This window comes from Pomacea canaliculata, linkage group LG10, assembly GCF_003073045.1.
Source record: "Pomacea canaliculata isolate SZHN2017 linkage group LG10, ASM307304v1, whole genome shotgun sequence".
Lineage (NCBI taxonomy): Eukaryota > Metazoa > Mollusca > Gastropoda > Architaenioglossa > Ampullariidae > Pomacea > Pomacea canaliculata.
The window spans coordinates 14,287,044-14,311,177 of record NC_037599.1 but is presented as its reverse complement, the minus strand read 5'-3'; the positions used below and the strand labels follow the sequence as shown (position 1 = coordinate 14,311,177).

At 38.1% G+C, this 24,134-nt stretch overlaps 2 protein-coding genes across 2 annotated transcripts; one reads left to right on the top strand and one right to left on the bottom strand.

Moving 5' to 3' along the window:
* Positions 1–2,926: 2,926 nt before the first annotated feature.
* Positions 2,927–18,678, bottom strand: LOC112574409 (PR domain zinc finger protein 10-like). Its single transcript, XM_025255465.1, has 7 exons — positions 18,546–18,678; positions 13,982–14,288; positions 11,316–11,462; positions 8,730–8,845; positions 8,253–8,402; positions 6,553–6,661; positions 2,927–5,957 (listed from the first exon to the last, which is right to left on the bottom strand). The coding sequence occupies exons 2-7, from the start codon at positions 14,262–14,264 to the stop codon at positions 3,586–3,588; spliced, it is 3,177 nt and encodes a 1,058-aa protein (XP_025111250.1). The 5' UTR covers positions 14,265–14,288; positions 18,546–18,678; the 3' UTR covers positions 2,927–3,585.
* On the top strand, positions 18,646–21,555 carry LOC112574412 (coiled-coil-helix-coiled-coil-helix domain-containing protein 7-like). The gene is made up of 3 exons (XM_025255471.1): positions 18,646–18,859; positions 20,880–20,978; positions 21,329–21,555. The coding sequence occupies exons 1-3, from the start codon at positions 18,749–18,751 to the stop codon at positions 21,437–21,439; spliced, it is 321 nt and encodes a 106-aa protein (XP_025111256.1). The 5' UTR covers positions 18,646–18,748; the 3' UTR covers positions 21,440–21,555.
* The last annotated feature ends 2,579 nt before the right edge of the window (positions 21,556–24,134 follow it).

Here is a 24,134-nt window from a genome sequence, read left to right as displayed (position 1 = left end):
TCTCGCTGTCAGTCTCGGCGAGTCTAAACAATGAATATAATTGAACCGGAAGCTTTGTACACACCTGCCTCGTTTTAGTAGCTAACTGAGAAAAATCGTCTGCTAGCAGTCCAGAAATACAAGTTTGACCTCACTTCTCAGCTCCAGCAGGTCTGCACCACAGTATACAGTAGACTATGAAAACCTGGATGTTCATCAACAAATAAAAAATGAATAAAGATAAAACTAAGGTCCTTCCAATTGTTTCTGCAAATAAACTGAAATGTCTGTCAACGTCTACTATCTTTACTTGCTCTGGGGGTTAACATCTCTCTCCATTCCCCTGACCGTCAGAAATCTTGGTGTTAATCATCGACGTCTCATTATCTCTGGAATCTCACATTAAGGCAGCCTGAAAGTCCTTGAGCTTCGCAAGATCGCTGACATCAGACCCTTCCTGTCAGTTTCTGCCACCATAAAGCTCATGTCTGCTTTTGCATTGTCCCGGCTGGATTACTGCAACTTGATTCGTCGATCTCCCTAACCGCCTACTAAACTTTAAAGGGCTCAATAATGCCGCTCCATCGTAGGTTAGAAGCAGACCATGTTACATCCCTGCTCCGCGATATTCTCTGGCTGTCAGTCCAAGTTCGCATTGATTACAGAATCGCCAGGCTGTGCTACCGTTGAACGGCCTTCCCCAGCGTACCTGTCTCAGCGCAAGTCGGTCTGTTTGTGTTGCTTTCCTCTCTGTGCCACGCATCAGACGAGAGAAATTCGACAGACGATTCTTCTCAGACCCGCTGTTTACAGAGTGCTTTTTCCCCTTTCTATTCAAACTGTGTCTATGTTCAAACCCTCCAAAACCAGCCTCAAAAGCCATCTCTATAAGAATTGTCTTGTATAAGCAAGAGTTCTGCTCACCCCTCAACTCAACAGTTCTTCATTCCTGCACATAGTTCATGCTGTTGTCATAGTGTCATTTAATTGTTTGCACTTTGTTTCTTGTGCAGTGTCAGAGCGGTCCGGTGAGGCAGCGGTTAGCGCTTGTTGCAAATACAATAAGGATTGGCTCTTCCGAGTTCAGGTCTTCTCTCGGGCAAGCTGATCTTTCTCTGCGCGTGTTATGTGTTTACAGGCAGGCTGCTTTACCGTGATATAGCCAGGCCTCTGGCGAACGTTCAGTGTATTATTATTATAACAAGCTACTGTTTAAAGCATAACTGAAATAGCATATCACTAAAGGAAAGCACACAATTCAACTTGTTACAGACCAGCAGGAAAACATAATGACTAAGTAACTACTTTATGACATGTTTTGCAACTCTCACTCAGAGCACTACAAAAACTCATATCCCAAAAATGATAAAATCCATTCCCTTGCCAAGAGTGAATCATCTGATTAAAATTTTTCAGGATTGAAGATTAAAACTGGCTAGATGACGTAGAAAGAACTCTGCAGCTACATAATTTACTTGCATCCACACATCACCTTAACAACAATCCATTACTTATTACCCAAACATTAAAATCATTTCAATAATTTAACAACACTAAATGTACCTACAAGAATGTGTGTATGCTTGTATAAATTACATTTGCCAAAAAATGTACTTACTTATTTGAGAATTACTCTACATTCTCAAGTTTCAAGGTATAAGAACAAACTGTGAAGTCATGGGATCTGCAGTACTTTATATATGTCTACCTAGCAACTTTCCCATCATTATGTATAGAAAGGTACATGCAAGTCTATAGGAATGTGTATGTGCCATGTGGACCAATGGTAATCTGTCTTGAGAACTATCCTGTGTTGGTAAAGTTGTACAAAATTTCCATTGTCTGTTGCCCAAGTTACAACTATTATAAGAAGTTCAGAAAGAATACTCTAAAAACTTAGTTAACTATGTGCAGTAAGATCACATGTCCAGTGCAGTGGATTTTTAAGATTGGCATGTCAAGTCATTTAGAACCCACCCACTCACACACATGCACATAAACACACGCCCACCTGCCTACACTGCTGACGTTCTAAAAAACTCATTTCAGTAGTGCTAATTGCTTGGAACTGAATATGTGATATATATATATGCAGCTTTATGAGCTTTAAAGATACAGAAGATGAGTGGTTTTCCTTCATTGCGTTTAACAGTAGATCATCTGCCTCATGCAATTCTTCAACAGATAGGATCAGTGACTCCTTAATGATGTGCAAGTGCAGTCAACATGCACATATTCTTTTCACAAAAAGACTTGGATATGCAAAAATAACAGAATGACATAACATTAAAAAATAAAATATTCACAGATAAAACATTTGGTCAGGTGATTTGAATCAAGAGTGAGCAAACACTTAAATCATTTAAATCACTTACATTTAAAACATTTTCAGTGAAATAGGTATCATCAACCACATGGGCCCATTTGAAGGGGGCTGCCCAAAACCAGGTCCGATGGCGAGGTGTTGTTATGGCCCTATGCTCCTCGAGGAGTGACAAGGACTAAACTAACTAGGGATCAAACTGGCATCCAGTAAGAGGAAAAACAGGAAAGTGGGTTCTTTTCTGCCATATTTATAATGACTGAAAATATTTTCAATAAAATGTTCTCAAAAATTGTATATGACAATTTTTTTATGTGAAATATACAAACCATTTTTACATAATTCTTTTATTATGTCTGAAAAATTAAAACTCATAGTGCTGCAATGCTTTTGAATGCAAAATTATAGATCTTTTCAAAAGTCACTGCAATATTTGCTATCAAGAATTTATTAAGATGTGTTTGAAGGCACAACTATTTCTTTGAGGGTGGACAGATAGGGTGAAGTATAGTAAAAACTGCAGAAACTTGACTGCCTATCTAGACTGAAATAATCAAGTAGCATTCAAAAGAAAATACATGCAAAAACTAGCAAAATAAATTCCTTAAATAAATCACACACTAACAACATTCACCTAAATTTATTCAGGATGTCCACAATTCTTCAATATTTGTCCTACCTGTTTGTTATTAAACTTAAAACCAATGTTATTGAGAAACACTTGGTAAACAAAATAGCAATGGTAAAATTTTTTCAAATTATATACTGATGAGAACTACCATAAACTGTTATCTAAATTGTTCTCTGAATGCAAACTATTACCCTCAGTACATAACAGAAAGACTTCTGAAAGTACAAAACAATGCTGCTTAGTGCTTCTTATATTGTAAAACAAATACCAAGACATCAAAATCCCCCCCCCCAAAAAAAAAAACAACAAAACAACAACAAACAAAAATTCAGATTCCATTTTGGTTATTCTCCTGTCTTTGAATAAGTGTTCACTCAGCATGATGGGAGGTGCATTTCTACTGGTATCCAATCTTATCTTACTCTACTTATTTGACTTGCTCCTGCTTTCAGTGTCATTACATTTCTTAGATTGTTATTAAATATACATATTCCTTCTAAAGTTAACAGATCTAAAGCATAAATTTACTTCTATCAGAAAAGTATAAACAGATGACACAGGCCCTTTTTATCACTGATGAAGTTATGAGTGCATATACTATAATAGTTGCTAGAGCAACCAAATGGCACTTGCTGAGGTTTGTCAAACAACCTTAGGTTTGATGTGAAAGTGCAGAACTGCTGGCACATACAGTGCCATCACCAACTTGCACATTAACTGCAATTGGCAGGTTGATGATTGATGGCTGAGGGACTGTGATAGGTGGCATTATGTCACAGTCAGCTAATGGAATAGTCACCAGGTCTGAAATTGTGTCCCACGTAGTCTGCAATCCAGAAGAGGCTACTGTCCCATTAGACTGAGAGACAGATTGTACTGTGGCTCCTGTTTCAGTTCCAGTTGAATAGGACTGGAAAAAGCGTAAAGTATCTTGTTCTAATGTGTGGGGCATATGTCCCATTATTTTGGATCCTGCAGGCAAGGCAGTCAGTTTTAGCCCTGCCTCAGTATTTGCGCTGACTGCACCAGATGTAGCTGTTGCATAACAGTGATCGCTCATGTCAGCATGGGCTGCTGATACCTCAGTCAAGGGGGAAGGAATGCTGCCCGTAAGAACCCACTGAGCAGGTAGTGGTTTCAGATGCCCAGTTCCATCCTGTGAATAAACTGTCTGGCCTTTTATGCTGGAATCCAGGAGTCCATCTGTTGTGGAGACTGCTAGCATGGACACAATGGTTGGATGAGAGACAGCAGAGAGGTTGTCTGTGCTCACATATGCTTGATGCTGAGCTGAAACCTGTGTTTGGCTTTGCTGAGGCTGCTGCTGCTGCTGGTGTTGATGTAGTTGAGAATACGAGTCAGGAATCTGTCGAAGGTTATGTGAGAGTGCTGCAGCAATTGTGGCTGGTGCTGGCTGAGGTAAGCGAGGAGAAAAGCGGTAAGGGACAGTTTTTAGCATTAACATTTGGGGTGCTTGAGAATTATAATGGTCACCTTCACCTAGCACCTCTATGGCTTGGCCGCCAGACATACCTGCAGCAAGGTTGCTTGGAAAAGAAGCTGACTGAAGAGTAAGCTTTTGTTGCTGTTGTTGTTGTTGGCTGATATGAATATGGATGGGCTGGGGTTGCTGATGTGATTGCAAATGCTGTGGCTGTAGTAAATTGCGTGACAGCGAGTGCTGAGGTAAGACATGTTGCTGCACTTGCTCCTGTGAAGTATCATTGAATTTCTGGACTGGCACCAACATCACTTGTGTGGAAGATTGCACATTTTGAATCACTCTCTGCTGAGCTACCTGGCGATCATTCTTTTTAGGATTCACAATGACATCAGAACTTGAAGAATGGGTATTTTCTGTATGGTATTGAAGGTATTCTTCTGACTTGAAAACACTAAGACACACAGTACATCGGAAATCCAAATGAGCCTGCTCTAGTACCTCCTTCTTATGATTAGATTTATAATGACGTCTGAGATGGTCTTTACGTGCAAAGGTTTGAGGACAAAATTCACAAAGGAAAGAGCGATCTTTGGTGTGAGTTACCATGTGTCGTCGGACATCTTTTTTTGTAGTGAAAAGTTTCTGACATTCTGGACACTGATGGCTCTTAGGTTTACCTGGATCTGGCTTGTAACGATTATGAGATTTCACGTGGTTAATCAATTCCTCACGTGTAGGATATTCTGTATTGCACAGTGAGCAGCTCAGAGTTGGACTTTCTCTAGCCTTGTGAAGAGCAATGTGGAACAAATAGGTAGAGTGGTATAAATATTGTTTGCCACATTTTTCACATGTCCAGAGTTTGCGCTTTGAGTTGTGTGTCATCACATGATTTTTTAGGTGGTCAACACGATTAAAACTTCTATTACAGTAAGTGCAAATACGATTTTGTGGTTTCTGATGGACTAACGAGTGTCTCCAGTACTTAAACTTTGACCCAAAACCTTTATTGCAACCTGGATGTTCACAAATATATGGTTTGGTACCTGTATGCTCAGCTTCATGAATGCGATACTGTTCCTCACTATAAAATGAACGGTGACAAAAGCGACAATCCAATCTTGGCTTTTTACGTTTACGATTTCCGTCTGTTTGCTTGATTGTTCTTGCTGGATCATCAGAAATTTGCCTTGTCTTGCTGCCTTTTGGACGTCCCCGTTTCTTCATAATTTTCTGACTAGGAGCAACATCTATTTTTTGGTTTTGTTCTAATGTGGACTGAACTGCATCAGGTTGCAGAGTGGAAAGTGTTGGCTGTGCTGAAATTTGGCTGCGGGATCGATCCTTTTTGCTTATGCTTCCCATCTTTCGTGGCAGCCCCTTACGACGTGCTGGCCTTGAAGAAACATCAGGACAATGTGTGTCATCAAGCGTGTTACATGTATGGGCCACGAGCTGAGACAGACTGCGGAAAAGAGTGTTGCAGAAACCACACACAAGCTTTTCAGTAGACAGGGTAGCTGCTGCTCGAGTAGTATGTCCATCAGGCTCATGCTCTGGGGAAGATGCTTCTGTTTCATCTGCAACAATATACCATTGATGGAAAACAGCTGATGATGACTTTTAAAACAGTTTTCTTCAGTTATATTCCGCTGTCTTGAAGATAACAAAGACCAGAATATTCATAGGAATATGAAGTAAATAAAGTATAGATGTGTAAAACACTAGGATCATCGATCACCCAAATTCTATGCAAGCTATATTGTCATGAGAACAATTCTAACATGTCATACTTTCCCTACAAGAATAAAGGCAAATAAAAGACAAAAGACTTTTAAAGGTATAATGTTTATATATATATAAGGTTCATAAATTTCCGAAAATTTTCAATTTTTGACTATTGAATACAGTCTTTTCTTGATATAAAACCTGTTTTTCCACTTTTCATATAATTGTTCAAGATTATTTTCAAAGCATCTCATTACTACTTAGGCATCTTTCTTGCCAACAAGAAAAAGCCAAGTGCAAAGGAAAAGCAAACAAATACACAATTTCACACCCACTGATAAATGAACAGGAGCATTATCAGCAAAAACTTCTAAAACATTATGGGATTTCAAAACAATTATTTCAGACTGATCTAACTGCTGAAATATCAAATTTCTAAAAACTTACTAGAAGGTCTGTGGTGCAGAGGAACACTAGACATAAGGGGCTCTTTTCCAAAAAGTTGTCCATAGGTGGGAATGTACCAGACTCGTAGTTCAGACATTTGACTGATTGTCTGCAACAATAAAACCAGGGTATATGTTTATAGGAGTCAAACATGAACACAGAACTGAACTTTTTCTTCAGGCAACATCACCCATGTCCTTTATATATTGACCCATACAGAGTTTCTTCTTCTCGGGAGTCTGTAAGACAGAAATATCAGTGGTAAAATCTACACCCATCTGAGTTCTGAGTAGATGATAGGTAATGGGACGAATACATGTCTATCAATAAAGAAGGGATAAGGTTCAGTTCCATATTGTTTATGCACAGAATCCTAATTGATAAAATGTATGGGATTAAAATCTGGTAATTGGTTTGTCCCTTGGTCTTCATGGTCACAACAGAGTCTAGTACACATTCTAGATGGAAAAAGGACGTCAAACTCATACAAAAGAGGCTTCATGTTCCAAGCACTGATCATACTTTTGTTAACACAAAAACCACATCCATATATGGAAGCACAAGAATGAAGAAAGAATCAAGAGCTGCAGACATCACATTAGGAGCAGCCATCTTGAAATTTTGTATGGAAAGTTTTCCAAAGCTCTCCATCATATGTCTTCTGCTCAACAATCAGGGTTAGTGTTTTCTGTAGCTGTTGTGGACCTGTTTTGCCTTGACTATCCCACTTTCTGCTTTCATCCAGTGTGCCTTATATGATAGTCTAGGCAACAATGCTCTGGTATGTCAAATGGCCAAACTTCAACTGCTTTGACTGTAGTGATCTACACCAGACGGCTAGTGATAAGTTAAATGAGTGCCCATGCATGACAGCCTGTCAGCCAGTCTACATGCTGCACAAATTTCTACTGTAGTATCAAATATGAACTAAGGAAGCATCTATGGCACTGACAATGTACAGCAACCTCAAACACCTATAGCATACTGCATTTGTTTTGGGGACTAGCATGTCCATGTGAGGGGATAACAGAGTAGAAGGATAAGATTGTGACAACTAGATCCTGGAGACTAGCTAGTGCCCACCTGGCTTCAGGTGTAAATGTTAGTCTTGTGCTCTGGCCACAAAATATTCAGGACTGTCTGAATGAACTGCATCTCAAAGGCTTCACAAATTTTAAGTTCACCAGTTTTTGCAGCCATAGAGAAGGACAGAGGTGACCAGACTGTGATAATTTTAGTTTGATCAGGAAACTATTTGTCTGCTGCTTTTGATAATCTTGATGATGACATTCTGATCAATCAAGTCAGTTCTGTTTTTGGCATTTTAGCACAACCGTTCCTGGTTCCAGAGCAACCTCTTTTAAACATTCCCCAGCACCTTGACAACCTTTTGTTAGCCAGTACTCCTTCAGACTACCTTGTCCAGTGGCATTGTCTCAAACTGCCTCAAATCAGCCATTGTGTGTCCACACCTGAAGAAACTCAACTTGATACTGTTTTCACGAGATCCATCAGATAAAATTCAAAATCAATTTTAGATATAAGCAACTGTGCTGTCCCCTGATTTAAATCCAGCCTGTTTAGTGTGAGGTTTCAATAAAGAAAGTTTGTAATATACATTAATATGTGGCTGCAATGTATGATTTAAAAATTTCTTTACTATGTGGCATATAAGCACTTTATATCTTAGGATGCAATACCTTGGTAGATATATAGTAGATCTGATCATGCAGCTGGTATGCTCCAAGATTGGCTTCTTGAGAGACTGTTGCTGGCCTCACAAACATCATCCAGTTACATGCTTCCTCTTGGCTGAGATCCAGACGTTCCTGTCTCCCCTGTCTGATTATCTACATTTATATGTGCAGTAAGCATTTATTTTATTCGCCAATGTTCTAAATGCTCTTACAATCCTCCCACAGTAAAATGCTGCATTATCCTTCAAAGTCTAACGAAAATTTAAAACAGCTTTGTACTGCATGAATAAGTGAATTTCTAAAGATACCAAATAACAGTGTACCTTAAAACAGAAAACATCAACTGGTCATTTTTACATCTGTCTTCCTGATCAAAGACAAGTTTTTAGTCTGCTTGTTTATCCACCAGCTATAAATAGTTTCAACATTTAGCAATGACAATACAATGTGTGTATATATATATCAAGACAGGCTTCTTACCCTGATATCAAAAACTTCTGGTGGTAGATCAGCCCCTCCTAACAGAACTGGTGCTTCCAAAGGGCCAAACTGAGTCCTAGGCTTAATAATACGCTTGGAAAAAACACCATATTTCTCTGAAATTAATTGAAATTCATGCAAAGAATCAATGCTTAGGAACAAACACTTCTCAGAATAAGCCATCTTCACTTTTCCCACCATGAGAATCAACTAAATCTACACTAACAGTCAGTCTATTTTAATTCTTTTGATTTTTATTTGCAAATTAAAAACCAAATAAACTAATAAATACAGTCGAATCTCCCTACTATGCCACCCCTTTACTATGCCACTCTCGGTATTATGCCACTTTTGCTCGGTCCCGACTATAAATTCAATGTAAAAAAAAATTTACTATGCCACCCCAGACTCTCGCTACTATGCCACTTTTTTGTGACTGTTAAAAGACACAAGTTGTGAAATTCCGCGCAGTGCTCGATTATTATACTGTACGGTAGTGTGGGACATCGCAGTTAGGTGGATGGAACATAGGACGCACACAGGGAGGGTGGAGGCTGGCAATGTGGGGGGGTGGTGGTCGCTGGCCGGGTGACAGCCACGTGACAGAGGGAAGGTGTGAGTGGGTCGACTAGCGACAGGATGCAGGTGCGCGGATGTGGTTGGAAGGGGTGGAGGATGAAGAGGTGAGGGGGAGAATGAGAGGAGACAGCTAGCGAAGCCGACGATTCTTGAGAGCTTTGGACCAGACCTGGGCAAAGGACTCCTGCAGTCTCTGACCGGCCCGCCCGCCAGTATATATACTATACATACAGTATTAGGTAAAACTGAGTTAACTATATTAGTCCGGCCCTCTAAAACCATCCCAATTTCTCTTGCGGCCCCTTGGGAAAATTAATTGCCCACCCCTGCTTTGGACTGACGGGTAACTTGAACAAATAAAGCCGTTTTTACGAACCCTCTCTACTATGCCACTCTCGCTACTATGCCACTTTTGCTCGGTCCCGGTAGGTGGCATAGTAGGGAGATTTGACTGTACTCGAAATGAACTATTTATATAATTACACAACAATCCAGAGAGAAGTCCAGAAATGTATTCAATATCACAGAAAAGGTAGCTAATACCTTGGTGTGGCAAAAAAAGAAAAATAAACGGGTTGATGTCAATTAAAGACAACAACAAACATTAAAATAAAAGTTAATATCATAAGCTGAACTGGCAAAAGGTTAACTTAAAAGTTTTTCTTATGAAAAGATAAGATATGACTTTAGTTATACCAGAAAAAGCTCCCCATGAGAGCATAACAATCAACACATTCATGCCTGCTCCACCAAACAGACCCTCATGCAATCATGATTCAAATGCACATATGACCTACATTCATTAGCACACAGTAGTGTTCAGAAGCTGCATGACTGAAACAATGAAGGACAGCCTCAACTATCGGTCCTGCAGTCAGATATACAGAATTGGTGACCAAATGGAAGTTGATAAAAATCTCCTGAAAGGACATGTCTATTATCACGCAGAACTGTTAAACAGAGTCTTAAGGTCACTCTGGGCCATCCAACTTTTGAGTAGGTGTATACTACACAATTTAAACTTCTCTTGTCTTTCACTGGTAAATTGTTGTTAAAAAATAGATGAACAAGAAGGGCGGCACATTCTCTGTGTGTGATTTATAAAATAGCTAAAAAATTCTCTGGGAAACTGAGGAAGACAAGCTTTCAGAGAAAGAAATGGTGCTTAGTGGAAGAACGTTTGGTGCCTCAGCAGCTGCTTCCTCTACATAGAATGGTCAAACACACTGGCCTACATCCAAAACCCACAGACACTGCTGGCTTTACATGCCACACCCTGGCTCCTCTGATGCTGCCATCCACAATGGGGAAAATGGAATCTTCATATGCCATCCAGAAGGACAAAGCACCTCAAGGTTGCTAACTGCTGGATCTCTATTGTCCAACTATTAGGAGGAGCTCACTGCTCTACAGGAAGATGTCAGACATGTTAGCATGGAAGCCCACTCTCACTCTCTCATGAAGTCTTTCTGACTGATTGCAGATCCCTCAGTGGGCAGGTGGAACTTGTCAGGAAAGAAGGAGGAAGACAAACCCAGCAGGTCTGGCAGCTGTCTGGAGCATCCAAAGCAGGCAATCCCCTACAGTGAAGACAAGGCCTTAGTTAAGTGCCACATCAAGGGCTGGTGGGCAAGTGAACACAACTACTATGAGATGACCAGATGGTTGGTCTAAAATGCCACCAACAGATGATCGTCTTCTGCCTGCGCACCAAACACTGGCAACTGTCCACACACTTGCATTGCTTGGAGCTATCATACACCAAAAATTTCCCATGCAAGACAGGCCCACACACCCCGGAGTATGTCCTGCAGCTCTGCCCCCTAAACAGGTGCAGAGCTCTGGCCTCAGGGAGCCACACTGGAAGCTCTAGGGCACCACAGAGAACTTAGAGACAGCAGTGAAAATTGCAAAACAGGCAAAAATTTATTTCTATTTTTATTCATCAACTGCATACACAGACTGACCTAAATTCTAGCTACCATCACTGAAAATAGCTTTTCTTACCTGGAATACTTTCCTTGATTTTTTTCAGCACCAGAATTGATGGTAGTGACAAACGAGCTCGACTAGGCAATTTGTTGTCAGTCACAGCTATTACTTTTCCATGAATGAAGCATTCACCAATGCTTTTTGCATTGCATTCATGACACCCTGTAAAGTACAGAAGGCTCAAATAAAAGTAAGGAAAACCTAGCACCATTCTATGAATTAGCAAAGAATGAAGTCCATGGTTGCTCGTAAACTTGTCCACAAGTGTAATAAAACCAAATCACAACTAAAACAAACAAACAAAAACAAAAAAAAGAAAAACAAAAAAAAAAAAAGGAAAACTTTCCTTATCAAAATTTCACTATTGTTGCTATTTTTTATTTTATTTATTTATGCAATATTTATTTTTCTTGTATCAAAGTTTTACAGAGCCATTCTATTTTTTAAAAAAATCCCCAAAAGGTGACCAGGCACTGCATGTGTCACAACAGGGTGATTACATATCATGGTTTAAGATATTTCCGAGTTCCTCATACTTATCACATTCCACACATCCTAAAAATATTCTCCATCTTGTTCTTTATGTTGTTTGTTTATGTTTAACCACGTGCCAGCAACTAGGGCTATATCATGGCAACAAAAAGTAATCTTAACTTTAAAAGTTGAGGGGAAAAACCTCCCGAGTGATATAACCATAACATTCTTTAAAAAGTCAATGCAAGAAGTAAACAATGTGTTAAAGAGTAGATAAAATATAAAAAAGAGTGGTGAAGCCCAAAAAAGGTCACCAACAAACCAAAATACAACAGTTATCAGGACATAAAATTTCTTAAATTTCATGGTAAAGTCATATCCTCCTTAAAAATGTAAAGATTGCTGCCAATGGGACAGACCTGAACAAAGAAAACAAAGAATTTTCTGTGTAAAACTGTCGACGGATAGTCTAGAGCTCAAGACAAACAATCACAACATGTATCACACTAAAACTTCCTTTGCACCATGGAGAAACTGGTGGTGGCTCACCTCGTAAGAGGTGTCCTTGCGTGGCATAGGTGTGTCCTAACTTTAATCTAGCAAGGACCACCTCCAAGGTAGGAATAAGGAGACCTTGAGATTTGAGATACCAGGTGAGCTGTACATTCACCATGCATTCAAGAGTTTTGCACAGACAACTAGTAAGAGTGATAGGACGGTAAGAGTTGGGATCAGAGGGATTCTTATCAGGTTTTGGGATAGGCACCATGACTGCCTCTCTCCACAAGGGAGGGAAACAGCCGGACACCCAAATAAAGTTAAAGATGTCTAGAAGGAGAAGAAGAGAGACCTGTGGAAGATAAATCAGCAGTTGATAAGAAATATTGTCTGGGCCCGGTGCAGAGTCCTTGCACTTCTGAAGGGCCTGCTGCATTTCAGAGACGGAAAAGGGTAGATTGTACTTTTCGGAGTTATTGGAGGAAAAGTCACAGCCAAAAGATTCCTGAACAGATTTCAAGCGCTGGAAATCTAGTTTTAATTTCGAGGTAAAAGTAGGACAGCTTTCACATTGGTGTTGAAGATGCAGCTCTTACTGCAAAAGGATAATGCTTGGGAGTTTCAGATGGGCAGTAGGTTGTTGAAAGCATGCCTGGCCTTGTTGACACAGCTTTTGATGTCATTGTCTGCTCCACCATCCTTGTTGACAATGCTCCCCACATATGTGAAGTGGTCTGTTTCTAGGATATTCTGTCCCTGAAGTTGGATTGGGAGTTCCTGCTTGTTGTTGATTCTCATCACTTCTGTCTGCTTTCTGTTGACCTTTAAGCCAGTCTTCTCTGCTTCCTCGACTAGCTCACTTAGTTTGGTTTGTGCATGCTGCTGCCAATGAGATAGGAGACTAATGTCATCTGCAAAGTCCAGGTCCTCTAGTTGTTTGGTGAAAGTTTAATGGACACCAGTGTTGTTGTCTTGGGTTGTCTTGCGTGTAATCCAGTCTATGACCATCAGGAAGATTGTTAGTGATAATATGCAAAAATTTATAGTACATTGGACAATTTTCTCCTCCAGATCTGTGGCATCTGTTCATGATATAGCCTTAGTTGCTGGCTTAGCCTAAAACATCACCTCCTTGACTTGGTTTTTACAACTATAATTATATAAATAAGTTGTCCTAAAAAAAACACACACACAAAGAAATAAACCCTTTTAACTTCATGAGCAATTTCAAAAGTTAAAGTTACATTGCAAAACCAGAATGTTGCACAACATTGACTTGGTCAGTAGCCTGTAACAACAAACTATGTGGCTGAGTTACTGCCATTTAACTTTTGTCTACATGTGCATTTGAGTCAGATCTCTACCAAGAATTAGAAATAATAAATTCTTGCTTTCTCTTTTCACACAATTTTTCAAGTGAAAGAAAATTAATTTCACTTTTGAATGTAGTTCTTCCCCTTGAATGTAAATTAAAAACTCCAGTAAACTACAGATTGCTATCATTGTTCTTCTGGAAGTGACATTTCAGAGCAATGTGACTGTTCAAAATACTTCTTAACACTAGCAAGTAGGAATGGAATTAACAAGTATTACACACCCCTTCCCCCCCAAACACATACACACACAAAGGAACTTTCTCATGCATGTACACTTTTACATACCACAAGCACACGCACACAGAGATATTTATATAATATAGGTGAACTTACAGGTGATAACATCTTGCTCCTCCTGGACTTCAGAGCCCAGGGTTTTTCCAGTCATGTCAAGAATCAGATGCTCTTTATCTGTATTCATTAACAGTTTTTTCTCATTTTCACTGTTGGATATAACAACACCCACTGAAGAACTGTCAAGACAGGACATTGCAGGCCTGCCATTTGGCTGCTTATCAAGCATTCGATTACGTCTTGTCCTGCTGGCTGTAGTATTCCGTCTCCTAAGTGTACGGCCAGTATCTTCTGACTGGATTGCCTTCAACAATTCTTCCATGGTAAGCTATTCTGATATGGCTACCTGTTCCAAAATATTTACAAAAATAATTCATATAACGTCACTGTGGATACAGTTCTTTTTTTTAGGGGGTGCCCTATGCTCCTTGAGGAGTAACAAAGAATAAAATATACAGATTTTCATTTCAGGTGGTTTGTAGCAACAGCAAGCTAACAGATAACTTTGGAGTTACTACTAGTGTTAAACAGGGACACATTCTTTCGTCGTTCCTATTCATACAAGCCATGGACTGGCTTATGAAACAAACAACAAAAAACAGGAGAAGAAACTATCACTGCATAGATCTCATGGTCTATTTAATGTTTCCTTTTAATATCACATTAATACTATCTGGCTCTGAGTTTCATATACAATTTAATATCCATCAAAACTATTAAACAGGTTTATACATTTTTAAATGTTACCCAGATAGTTCTTGAAGTTATTCAAATTTGGTGTACATTTAATGTTAGCTGGAAGTGAGTTCCAATTAGCAATATCTCGTTGTAAAAAATTGTATTTGTATTTAGCAGAACTACATCTGATAACATTTCTGATTTTCTAATAATGTTAGTTTGTGGTGAGAAGAAAATACATCAATGTGGTTGCATCCACGAAATATCTTAAACATCTGAATAAGGTCTCCCTGATTCTCCTTCCCTTTAAAGATTGGAAGCCTAAGTACTTCAATTCAAGAGTAAGATAGATGCCTACATTCTACTAGCAATTTAGTCTTATTGATAGCATGTCTGTATCTTTCCACTAATATCGACTACCTTTTTCTTTTAGTTATGGGCTAGACAATACACAGGTATATTGATGGACAAAATCTATTGTACATCTTTTAATGTCTCCCTACCCACACACTTAAATGTCCTCTCAATTATGTCAACTATTTAATTTGCCTTGCCTATCAATCTCTCAAAGTTAAAGTCAAAAGGCAACTTTCAATCAAAATTGATACCCAAGTCCTTTTCTTCGTCAATTGCTTTTATTATCTGAACCTCATTATCCATTTTTATACTGTATGTGCATCTTGGATAATTTTTACCTATATGCATGATTTGCATCTTTCATACCACTCTTGCAATTTATCAATATCACTTTGAATCATTGTTCTATTTAACCCTTTGAGGACCAAGGGACATATTTGTCCCATACTATTAAATGGACTCCAAATGCAACTGAAACAACATAGAGAAGCCAAATTTTTATGAAACCATATAGTATGTCACTGACTTTATATAAATAAGGCTGGTTTCGATATGTTTGCATTAGTTTCATTGTCAGATTGAGAGGAATTTTAAATTTGAAGACCCACCCAGAAAAATGAAATTTGATTTTTTTTTACGAAAAAACGGTGTGGCAAGTGGTCAAACTGACACTGGTTTTCCTTGGGGTTGTCACTGATATAATGTATTAATTGTTTTTTGCTTCAGGATTGTTGTGCTGGTTTTCGAAAATTATTTGATTTTTTTGCTGTGGCACATATATCCATCCCTATGGGCCATACTTTTATGTTGCGCCTTTATCCTTCATGTTTTAGAAATATGCAACAATGAGCGAAATGAAGAAACCAATGCCTTTGAGATATTTCAAAAATCCTGTGATTTTTCTGGCTTAATAGCTCTTGTTGATGAGAAAAGTACATGTAGACGAACAGAATTTGTTTCTAAACTGATCTGCAAGAAATATGTGCGTTCTTGGGAATGAATTTTATAATGGGATATCATGTGGTTCCATCCTTGAGGGACTACTAACCCACTGAATCTCCAGGTGTCATATGTTGCTAATGTGTTACCTCAGAATTCCTTTGAAGTAGTTTTAATGCCTTACACTTTGCAATGGAGAGATGCTTCTGAGAACAGATCCCTTTATTCGATGCTTTCAAAATGTACGAAACCCAAGCAAAACAACAATCAGTTGATGAACACTTGACAAAATTCAAGGGGTACAACACAATGAAGCAATAAATAAAAACCCAATAAAATAAGAATTCAAGATGTGGTACTGGTGTGATTCGAAAACCAGTCACCAGTAACTATTCTACTTGTACATAGGGAAGAAAACTGAAACGGAATATGGACTAGGAAAGAGAGTGGCTGATGTGCTGACTAAACCACTAGAGCATTGGTACTGTTGTGAGGTTTACAATTATAATTTCTTCAATTCACCATTGCTTCAATTAAAGTCACAAGAAAAGGAAATATACTTGTGCGGAACTATGTGTTTTGATAGGAAAACATATTGAAAAAATCTCAAGAAAATGATATGAAACACAGAGAAAGCCCCATGTTGTCAGCAAATGATATTACCTGGGTCAAGTGCCTTGTCCTGAAATTATCATTGCCTACAGCAAATTTATGGGAGGCATAGATCTGGTGGATCAGAAAATGCTCCTTGTATTTATATGTAGATGAATCAGAAATTTGATCCTGAGTAAAAGAGGATATCACAGCTTGAGTACAGACAAATGATACCAAGAGCGCTCATTGGAATTTACACAAACAGGAAAAGAAGTATTCCATCAGGACCTGTTCAAAGCAGCAAAAGATCATGCCAACCCTATGACCTGAGCATAAGTTGGTCAAAGAAGAAAAACTCAAGAGGTCAATGTGCAAAGGACAAAACTGAAAGCAGGGCTGACAATATGTGTGACATTCTCTATAGGTCTGTATACATTTTCGTTTGTACTACACAACATCACTTAGCTGTTTTGAGAAGTATCATTCATAAATCACATTACATGCATAAAAGATGGATCTAAGAGAAAATTTCAGTTTCAAATAAACATTTTTGGAATCTACAGGTCATTTTACCCCTTTATTTTATTTATATCAGAATAACTAAAATTATATGGGTACAATCCTTACGGTCCTCAAAGTGTTAATGTATTATTATATATTTCGCTATCTGCAAAAACTTACAAGTGCTGTAAATTGCTAAACTGTAATCAATATACCAAACCTAAAATGCTTCCCAGAGGAATTCCACACATAACTTTGGCTTTAATATTACAGATCCTTCCCTAACATGTTGTGTCCTACCTATAAAAAGCTTTTAACCATCTAATCTAAGCCAATCTCCACATGATGTTAATTTGACTAACAGTCTCTCGAAGTATATTTGTGTCCTTGGTCTCATTCAATAATGAGGTTATATTCGCCATGATTTCTAGTAACTCTAAAGACCTATTACCCCTGAAACTATACCATCATGCTATGTATACTTTATTATCAAAATGTTTAACTAGAGCATCTCTGACCACACTCCCCAGAATTGTACACACAATACACACTAATCTTACTGGTCTATAATTACCAGGATTAGACTTAAAATCTTCCTTGAAAAAAGTTATTATCCCTGCTGTATTTCAATTATCTGGTAAAACCGCTGATTTTTCTAGGTTTCATTTCATTTAGTGCAATGATGCTAGGTTTTAGTTCTGCTATTCTTAAAATAAATTTATTCTCACTTAAGAATTCATCCACCTTAGAATAAACCACTCAACATCCATTCAGTTGATAGCTTTGTTTCTGTCTTTCCCATGGTTACATACATTGCTTTCACTGCTACCAGAACCCTGTCTGAATTTGTATTTGTTTCCCCCACAGGAGTCAAACCTTGTTCTTAACATATATACACACATGTGTACAGCTCACATAACTACGTCTGTAACAAGTTTGTAACTTTTGGATATAAGAATTGTAAGGTGCATAGTTTAATTTTTTTTATCAACCAGCCTAGTTTCTTTTATGATTGAAAAGTTGGGGTTTTTTTTTCATGAGCATAAAACTCTGAGGATTTCATTACCTTTCCTATAACAGCAATAAAGTATTTACAGAATAAGGAAATCTACTGTCATAATGATTATACACTAATCCTTGCAGTTCTTTTAAACTGAAAATTAGTTTTTCCGCTGATGTCGATTATAGTTTTTTTTTTTTCTTTTTAAATGTTAGTTATAAACATTGTCATTTGGGCTATAAACTATATGGAACTGTTGTACGATTTCCAGTGTGGAATGTTTTCGATGTTCCATCTTGCACTCGCAAAACTTAATAAGCTGAAGGTCTAATTCCCAATATCCCGTAAAAGGCCCTGCAGTTATGCCGAAGACTGCAGAACAAATCTTTTAAAGCCAGGCACAAAGGGGCCCCAACAGGGTACAAGGTCGACCAAAGTCCCCAAACCTCTCGTCGGAGGTAGTGCTGACCACACAATTTAAACCAAGAAAGTATAGCTTGTGCACAAAATAACTTCATCACACCTCCTACTTACCTCGTGATGACAAAAAACTGGTAAATGCAACCCTAGTTTTAGTTAAAGATTTAAGTCATCTTCCCAGACAACACCATTCACCAGATTAACTTCTGGGATACGAATGGGAAGTGATGTAAAATCAAGATGGCAGCCACTAGTCTGGCGGCTCAGCAAGGGTTGACGTAATTGTAGTATAATGTATCAAATGAAAACGAGCTAGTATGTCAGCAATTACTGAAAAGTCTTCATCGAATCGGAAAGATCATAACTGTAATCATGGAATTGAGAAAGCCTCTAGGCAGCTAGACAAGGAGAAACATCCATGTATAACAGTAAGTTACCCTGATCCGGCATCGTCTGCTAATGCTAGAGGTCAAATTATCACGATTACTTTCAATGACTGAATTTTTAGCTAGTCGACACATAACAAAGTCATTTTTTGATGACTGATATTTAAAAAACAACATAGCATAGTGTGTAGACCGCACTGCACAGAAATAACGTGCGGTATTTTAACGAAGCAGAGCATATAATGTTGAAGAAGCTGAATGTGCAAGAGAGATAAGATTGTTTTGCTTTTTTTTTTTTTTTGACCCATAAGTTATATATCTTAACTATGGTATATGTGATGAGCAACCTTTTAAGACCAGTCCAAATGGAAAATTATTTTGTAGTCAAAAGACAACATTTATTCCTCAAACTAAAGGTTTTGAGACATTTGCTCAACACACTAGTTAAGGGACTGACGTCAGGTTGGTGTGCAGAGGAGCAAGCAAGTCTTACTAATGATGCTAAAAAATCTCAGCTGCAGGTGTAGAGAGAATTGTTGTGTAGTTTCTAAGTAAGCTGTTGGTCTGTAGCCAGATGGGGGCTGATTTTGTTAATCTGGTTTGGGGATGGGGGCTACTGTGGCCCTTTTCCATATGTTAGAGAAACAACTTTTATCAAGGATGTCATTGAAGAGCTCTAAAGTAAGGTGTTTAGTTTTATGGTGGCAGCTTTGAGTGTTTGGTAAGTGATGAGATCTGGGCCTGGGACAGATTTTAACTTGTTGATAGGGCTTGCTCAGGCTCTTCCATTGTTTAGTTTCAGCCTGTTCTCCGCATATCTTCAAGTTTGGATCTAGAGTCTGAGCTGGTTTATTGAAAATGTTCAGCCAAGAGATTTTCTTTTTCTAGGTTTGTCTCATATTTGGTACCTTCTTTTAGCAAGATGGGCATGGTGGACCTTAGTCCTTGATTAAGTCTTTAAATCTTTTTCCATTTTCCATAAATCATTTAGGTCTAGTGATTCTGGTTTATCTGTGCCATTCCTCTGATTCAGCTTGGAGATACATGTAGTGCTTATTGCTAAAAACTTAGCATTTATATATTGTATAGTTTTGTGGATTTCAAAATCTTTAGCTAATGTTTTCTGTGTTTAATTGCCTGATCACAATCTTTGGTCTACCAAGCTTGGCCAGCATATCTATTCTCCTTACCATTTCCTTTTACCATTGGTGTTGCTGATGTGATTGCTCTGGTGATTGGTGATACTGTCGGTTTGTCAGTCTTGGTGTCTGTGTCATTATCAGGGAACCATACATCACACTTCTGTTAGTGACTGATACATCCCCGTCTCAATTCTGCCCATTTATACCCCTCGCAAACTTTCTGCAATGCTCCTGTGTGGCTTCAGCAATTTTCAACTTTAACCCTAGCCAATCATTCCTGAGCACCTTTTTTGCCTTTCTCCAGCAGGTCTGCACTGATGTGTTTTGAGCGCCAAAAGTAAAAACAAAGGCCCTCTACATACATGCAAGAAAGAGAAAGCCATAGATAGGCAGGATATGTACCATTGAACACAAGGGAAATAACAGAGGAACAAATAGCTGACAAGATGGAGGACTGACATTTAAGGCAATAGGCATAGTGACCAGGTGATTAAAAATCCATGCAGTACATTATTTTCCACTCACGTTATTGGATGACTCCTTTAGTAGGTGGAGGAAGGAAAGGTAATGACTGAGCGTTAGGCACTGGCCTCATGAAAGGGTGGCTGCAAGATAACTGCTCAATGGTTATGGGACTATTCTTGCATTAATGCTTGTGGTGTAGTAACAAATTTTGTTTTTAGACTGACTTTAACTCTCTCCATCAATTTAAAGACAAATCTGGTAACAGAAGAATACAGAAGACCAGTAGGAACCAGATAAAACTTGACAGCTTAAACTAATTATATAAACTATATAATAGTCTCAAGGGAAATTAATATGCTTTAAAAAGACAATCTTATTTTTCATGAGTGCTTTGTTTTCTTTATTTAGTGATAACAGATTTTCCATTTTGAATAAAATATCTTTGTTTTGTTCAGGAACAAGAAATGAGTTTGAAATGCCTTGATGATAATGGCTATGACAGAGATAAATGCAACAAGCATTTTCAAAACTACAGAAACTGCAGGGAATTCTGGGTATGCGACAACGACTTTCTTTAAGTATATTTGTTTTAAGAATTGTTTGGGCAGAGGAGGGTAAAAATAGTTCTAATCTTCAAAAATTGCTCGCAGCAAACGAGCATTACTTGGGAGTGTAACATTTATATGTAGTAGACGAAAATAAAAGCTAAATGCCGTTGCTAGAAGTATGAACAACTAAAATGTTGGTGTTCTTTTAAATAAAAGAAAAATAGGGTTAGCTCTTAATTCTGAATCATTAAAATGCCGATCTATTTCATTAGGCAGACTTAATTTTGAACCTATTTAAGTAAATGTAGTAACTTTGCAATAGAGTATATTGAGATTTATTAACATTCTCTTTGCAGCGCCTTGTTGTGCTTGACAGAAAGAGAAAAGGTGTAACTCCCTACTTACCACCTCCACAAGAACGTAGCAATATAAAGCAAGAATACAAGCATCTTATTCCTTGGATGTAATTCTTTTACCTCGATGTCAATCATGTAGTAAAATCTAGTGTAGAATTTTTTCAGTATAAAATGCTATAAAGTTATGAAGTGTATTCTCATTTGTAATAAATGCACATTTATAAATACTGCTTCTTCAAGTTTTGTTACTGCAAATTTGGTGGAGGAAAGGCTGATTCTCTCTCCAAACCTTGCTTGTAAAGACACATGATAACCATACAAGTTATGAATGCCTCTTTACCATTGTGTCGCGTGATGCACTCATTGTATTGAAAAGTAGTCATTACGCAAATTTAAAATTTAGATTTTTTGACTGGAGTGAAATGATCTGTGATTTTTATAAGCTGTTGTGAACTTTTAAAAAACGCAGCATGTTATGTTTTAATCCCAGAGATTTTCTTCACCTGCCCTAGTTAGTATACTATATACATTATTGCATAACACATGAACATGCCTGAATTTGATTGGCAGATTAGATTGTTCGATATTTTTCAAATCATGGCTAGGGAAGCATATACATTTTTTTTTAGTTGCTAGAATAATAACACCACAAAATGTGCATCATCAAAACATGCGTGCAAGACAACTATATAGCCACCGCCGATCGCTGTCACTATTCGATGCTACCGTTACGACACAATGATTACTTTTGCTGTATTTTTAAAGACCAACCTGAACGGTTTGTATTTTTTCCAGATATCAGTAGATATAGGCGGTATAAAACTAACCTATAAATTTCAGCCTCCAAAATGCATCCGTTAATTATCCACTACGATTCGCACCTGCGATCAACGAGCGCCCTAACACTGTTCCACGTCACGCGAGTGGACCATTCACAAGGTAAGCAGTCAACACAGAGAGAGAATGAGCAAGAATTTAGATTATCCGAATGCTGACAGTCTGCATTTTCGTGGTTCTAACAAAACTTTCATTAGCACGAGAAATGTAGACTTGTCAGCGTACGAATAACCCGAACTGTCGGTCTGATTCCAATGTTGTGACTGGTGTATCAACGTACCTGGTGATGTAGTACACTGTTAGCGGCGCTTGTTGGTCGCAGGTGCGAATCGCGTACTTTGGTAGCTCATAATTAATTAAGGGATCGGTTTTGGAGGCTAAAATTTACAGATTAGGTTTACCTCCTATATCTACCGATTTCTGCAAAAAAAAAACCGCAAACCATTCAGGGTGGTCTTTAAACTAAACACTAAACACTAAAGAGACCAAGAAATGTGCGTGGTTTACCGTACCCCTACTGCCTTTAATTTACTATATACCTGTCCACAGAAAAAAAATTCTATTTTGAACACTCGTTCTAGTGATACAGGCATGGACCTTCGTGAATGTTTTCTCTTTCTACGTGTGAGATTTGAAAATCGTTGGTCCAAATAAAACCACCAAGATGTAACGACTACGCAGCGGCAGAAATTCCCCAACTTGATTCTAATTATTTCCCCTGTAAGCGAATGCTTGATGATATCCCCTGCGCAGGAATGGTTTTCATGGCTCGATGTGAATAAGTCATCTTTTGATAGCCTATCCTACAGTGCGCACCAGTCATTCAACGTAAGTTATGCTAAAAAAAACTATATATTTGTTTCGTACATTTTTGTAAGCATCCTTCCTGACAGCAATCAAGGAAAGTTTATAAATAACGTTTTGTTTTTCAGATCGTGGATATGTCGTTCTTGCCTAATGAAAGCAAACCAGAAGGATAAACAGAAAGCATCCATAAATTGCAGCAAACTTAGATGATCAATGGAACAAAGAAAGAATTCAAACGAAGATTCTGTCCCCCTTCAGAACGTTGATGCTACAACTGATGCCACATCACCAGTTAAAGTCAATTCAGAAAAAAAATTGGTGGGCGACAATGAAGAGCTTTCGTTTGCAGAAATTGTAAAATGTATTCAGAAGGGTAGGACCATTCCTGGAATAATGAGTTTAGAAGTGGTTGCATCAGATCAGTCCCCAACTCCTTCCAACCTTAGAAGGAGCAGAAAACCATGGGAACAGTGATCGCGTATCAATTCAACATACCTTTCCTTTAATAGAGAAATTGTTGCTTATACTTTCTGTGCACTTATAAACATTGGTTTTGATTTAGTTCTAAAGTCACAGATGTATGATCATAACATACTTTCAATTTTCATTGAATTGTACAAAAATTGTTGCTAGTTCAAAGTGAGTTTCCTAATTATGAAAAGGAGTCTTGTGTAACAAACTTTATGTATAAATATGCAATAAAGCCATAATTAAGTCTAAGTCAGCGAGACGTCATTTTGTTTAAATATTACTAGCATTTTTTAAAAACCATATCTTTCAGTTCTGGAAGGTTAAAGAAAGAAGTACCCCCACTCCAATTAAAAAAAAAAAAAGAACTGTTGGACAGCAAACCTACAACAAAACTCAGATCAGTATCATGCACAGTATATCATTTTGAAGACCAATTCAGTCCACAACATACTGTCTAGAAACCCAGAATAGTACATAGACTACTATTAAGAGCCTATCTAAAAATACCACGACACTACCACTCTGTCAGATTCATACGCAAATACCATATAGAAAGTGCATAATGATAATCAAAATATTTAACTATCCCATAAAGTGATTAAATGCTCATGCTGTCTGGGAGGTTCTTCAGTTTATTTAGATGATTTGGGTTTATAATAGCCTCAACTTTTTTCCGGATTTTGAAGTTTTT

What these genes read in the sequence shown, in the direction of transcription:
- LOC112574409 (XM_025255465.1), bottom strand. Translation starts at nt 14,264, where the DNA reads ATGGAAGAATTGTTGAAGGCAATCCAGTCAGAAGATACTGGCCGTACA. An exon ending in AATCAAGGAAAGTATTCCAG is followed by an intron (nt 8,846 to 11,315) that starts GTAAGAAAAGCT and finishes AATTAATTTCAG; the next exon opens with AGAAATATGGTGTTTTTTCC. An exon ending in TCTGCACCACAGACCTTCTA is followed by an intron (nt 5,958 to 6,552) that starts GTAAGTTTTTAG and finishes ATATTGTTGCAG; the next exon opens with ATGAAACAGAAGCATCTTCC.
- LOC112574412 (XM_025255471.1), top strand. Translation starts at nt 18,749, where the DNA reads ATGTCAGCAATTACTGAAAAGTCTTCATCGAATCGGAAAGATCATAAC. An exon ending in AGAAACATCCATGTATAACA is followed by an intron (nt 18,860 to 20,879) that starts GTAAGTTACCCT and finishes TGTTTTGTTCAG; the next exon opens with GAACAAGAAATGAGTTTGAA. An exon ending in GAAACTGCAGGGAATTCTGG is followed by an intron (nt 20,979 to 21,328) that starts GTATGCGACAAC and finishes TTCTCTTTGCAG; the next exon opens with CGCCTTGTTGTGCTTGACAG.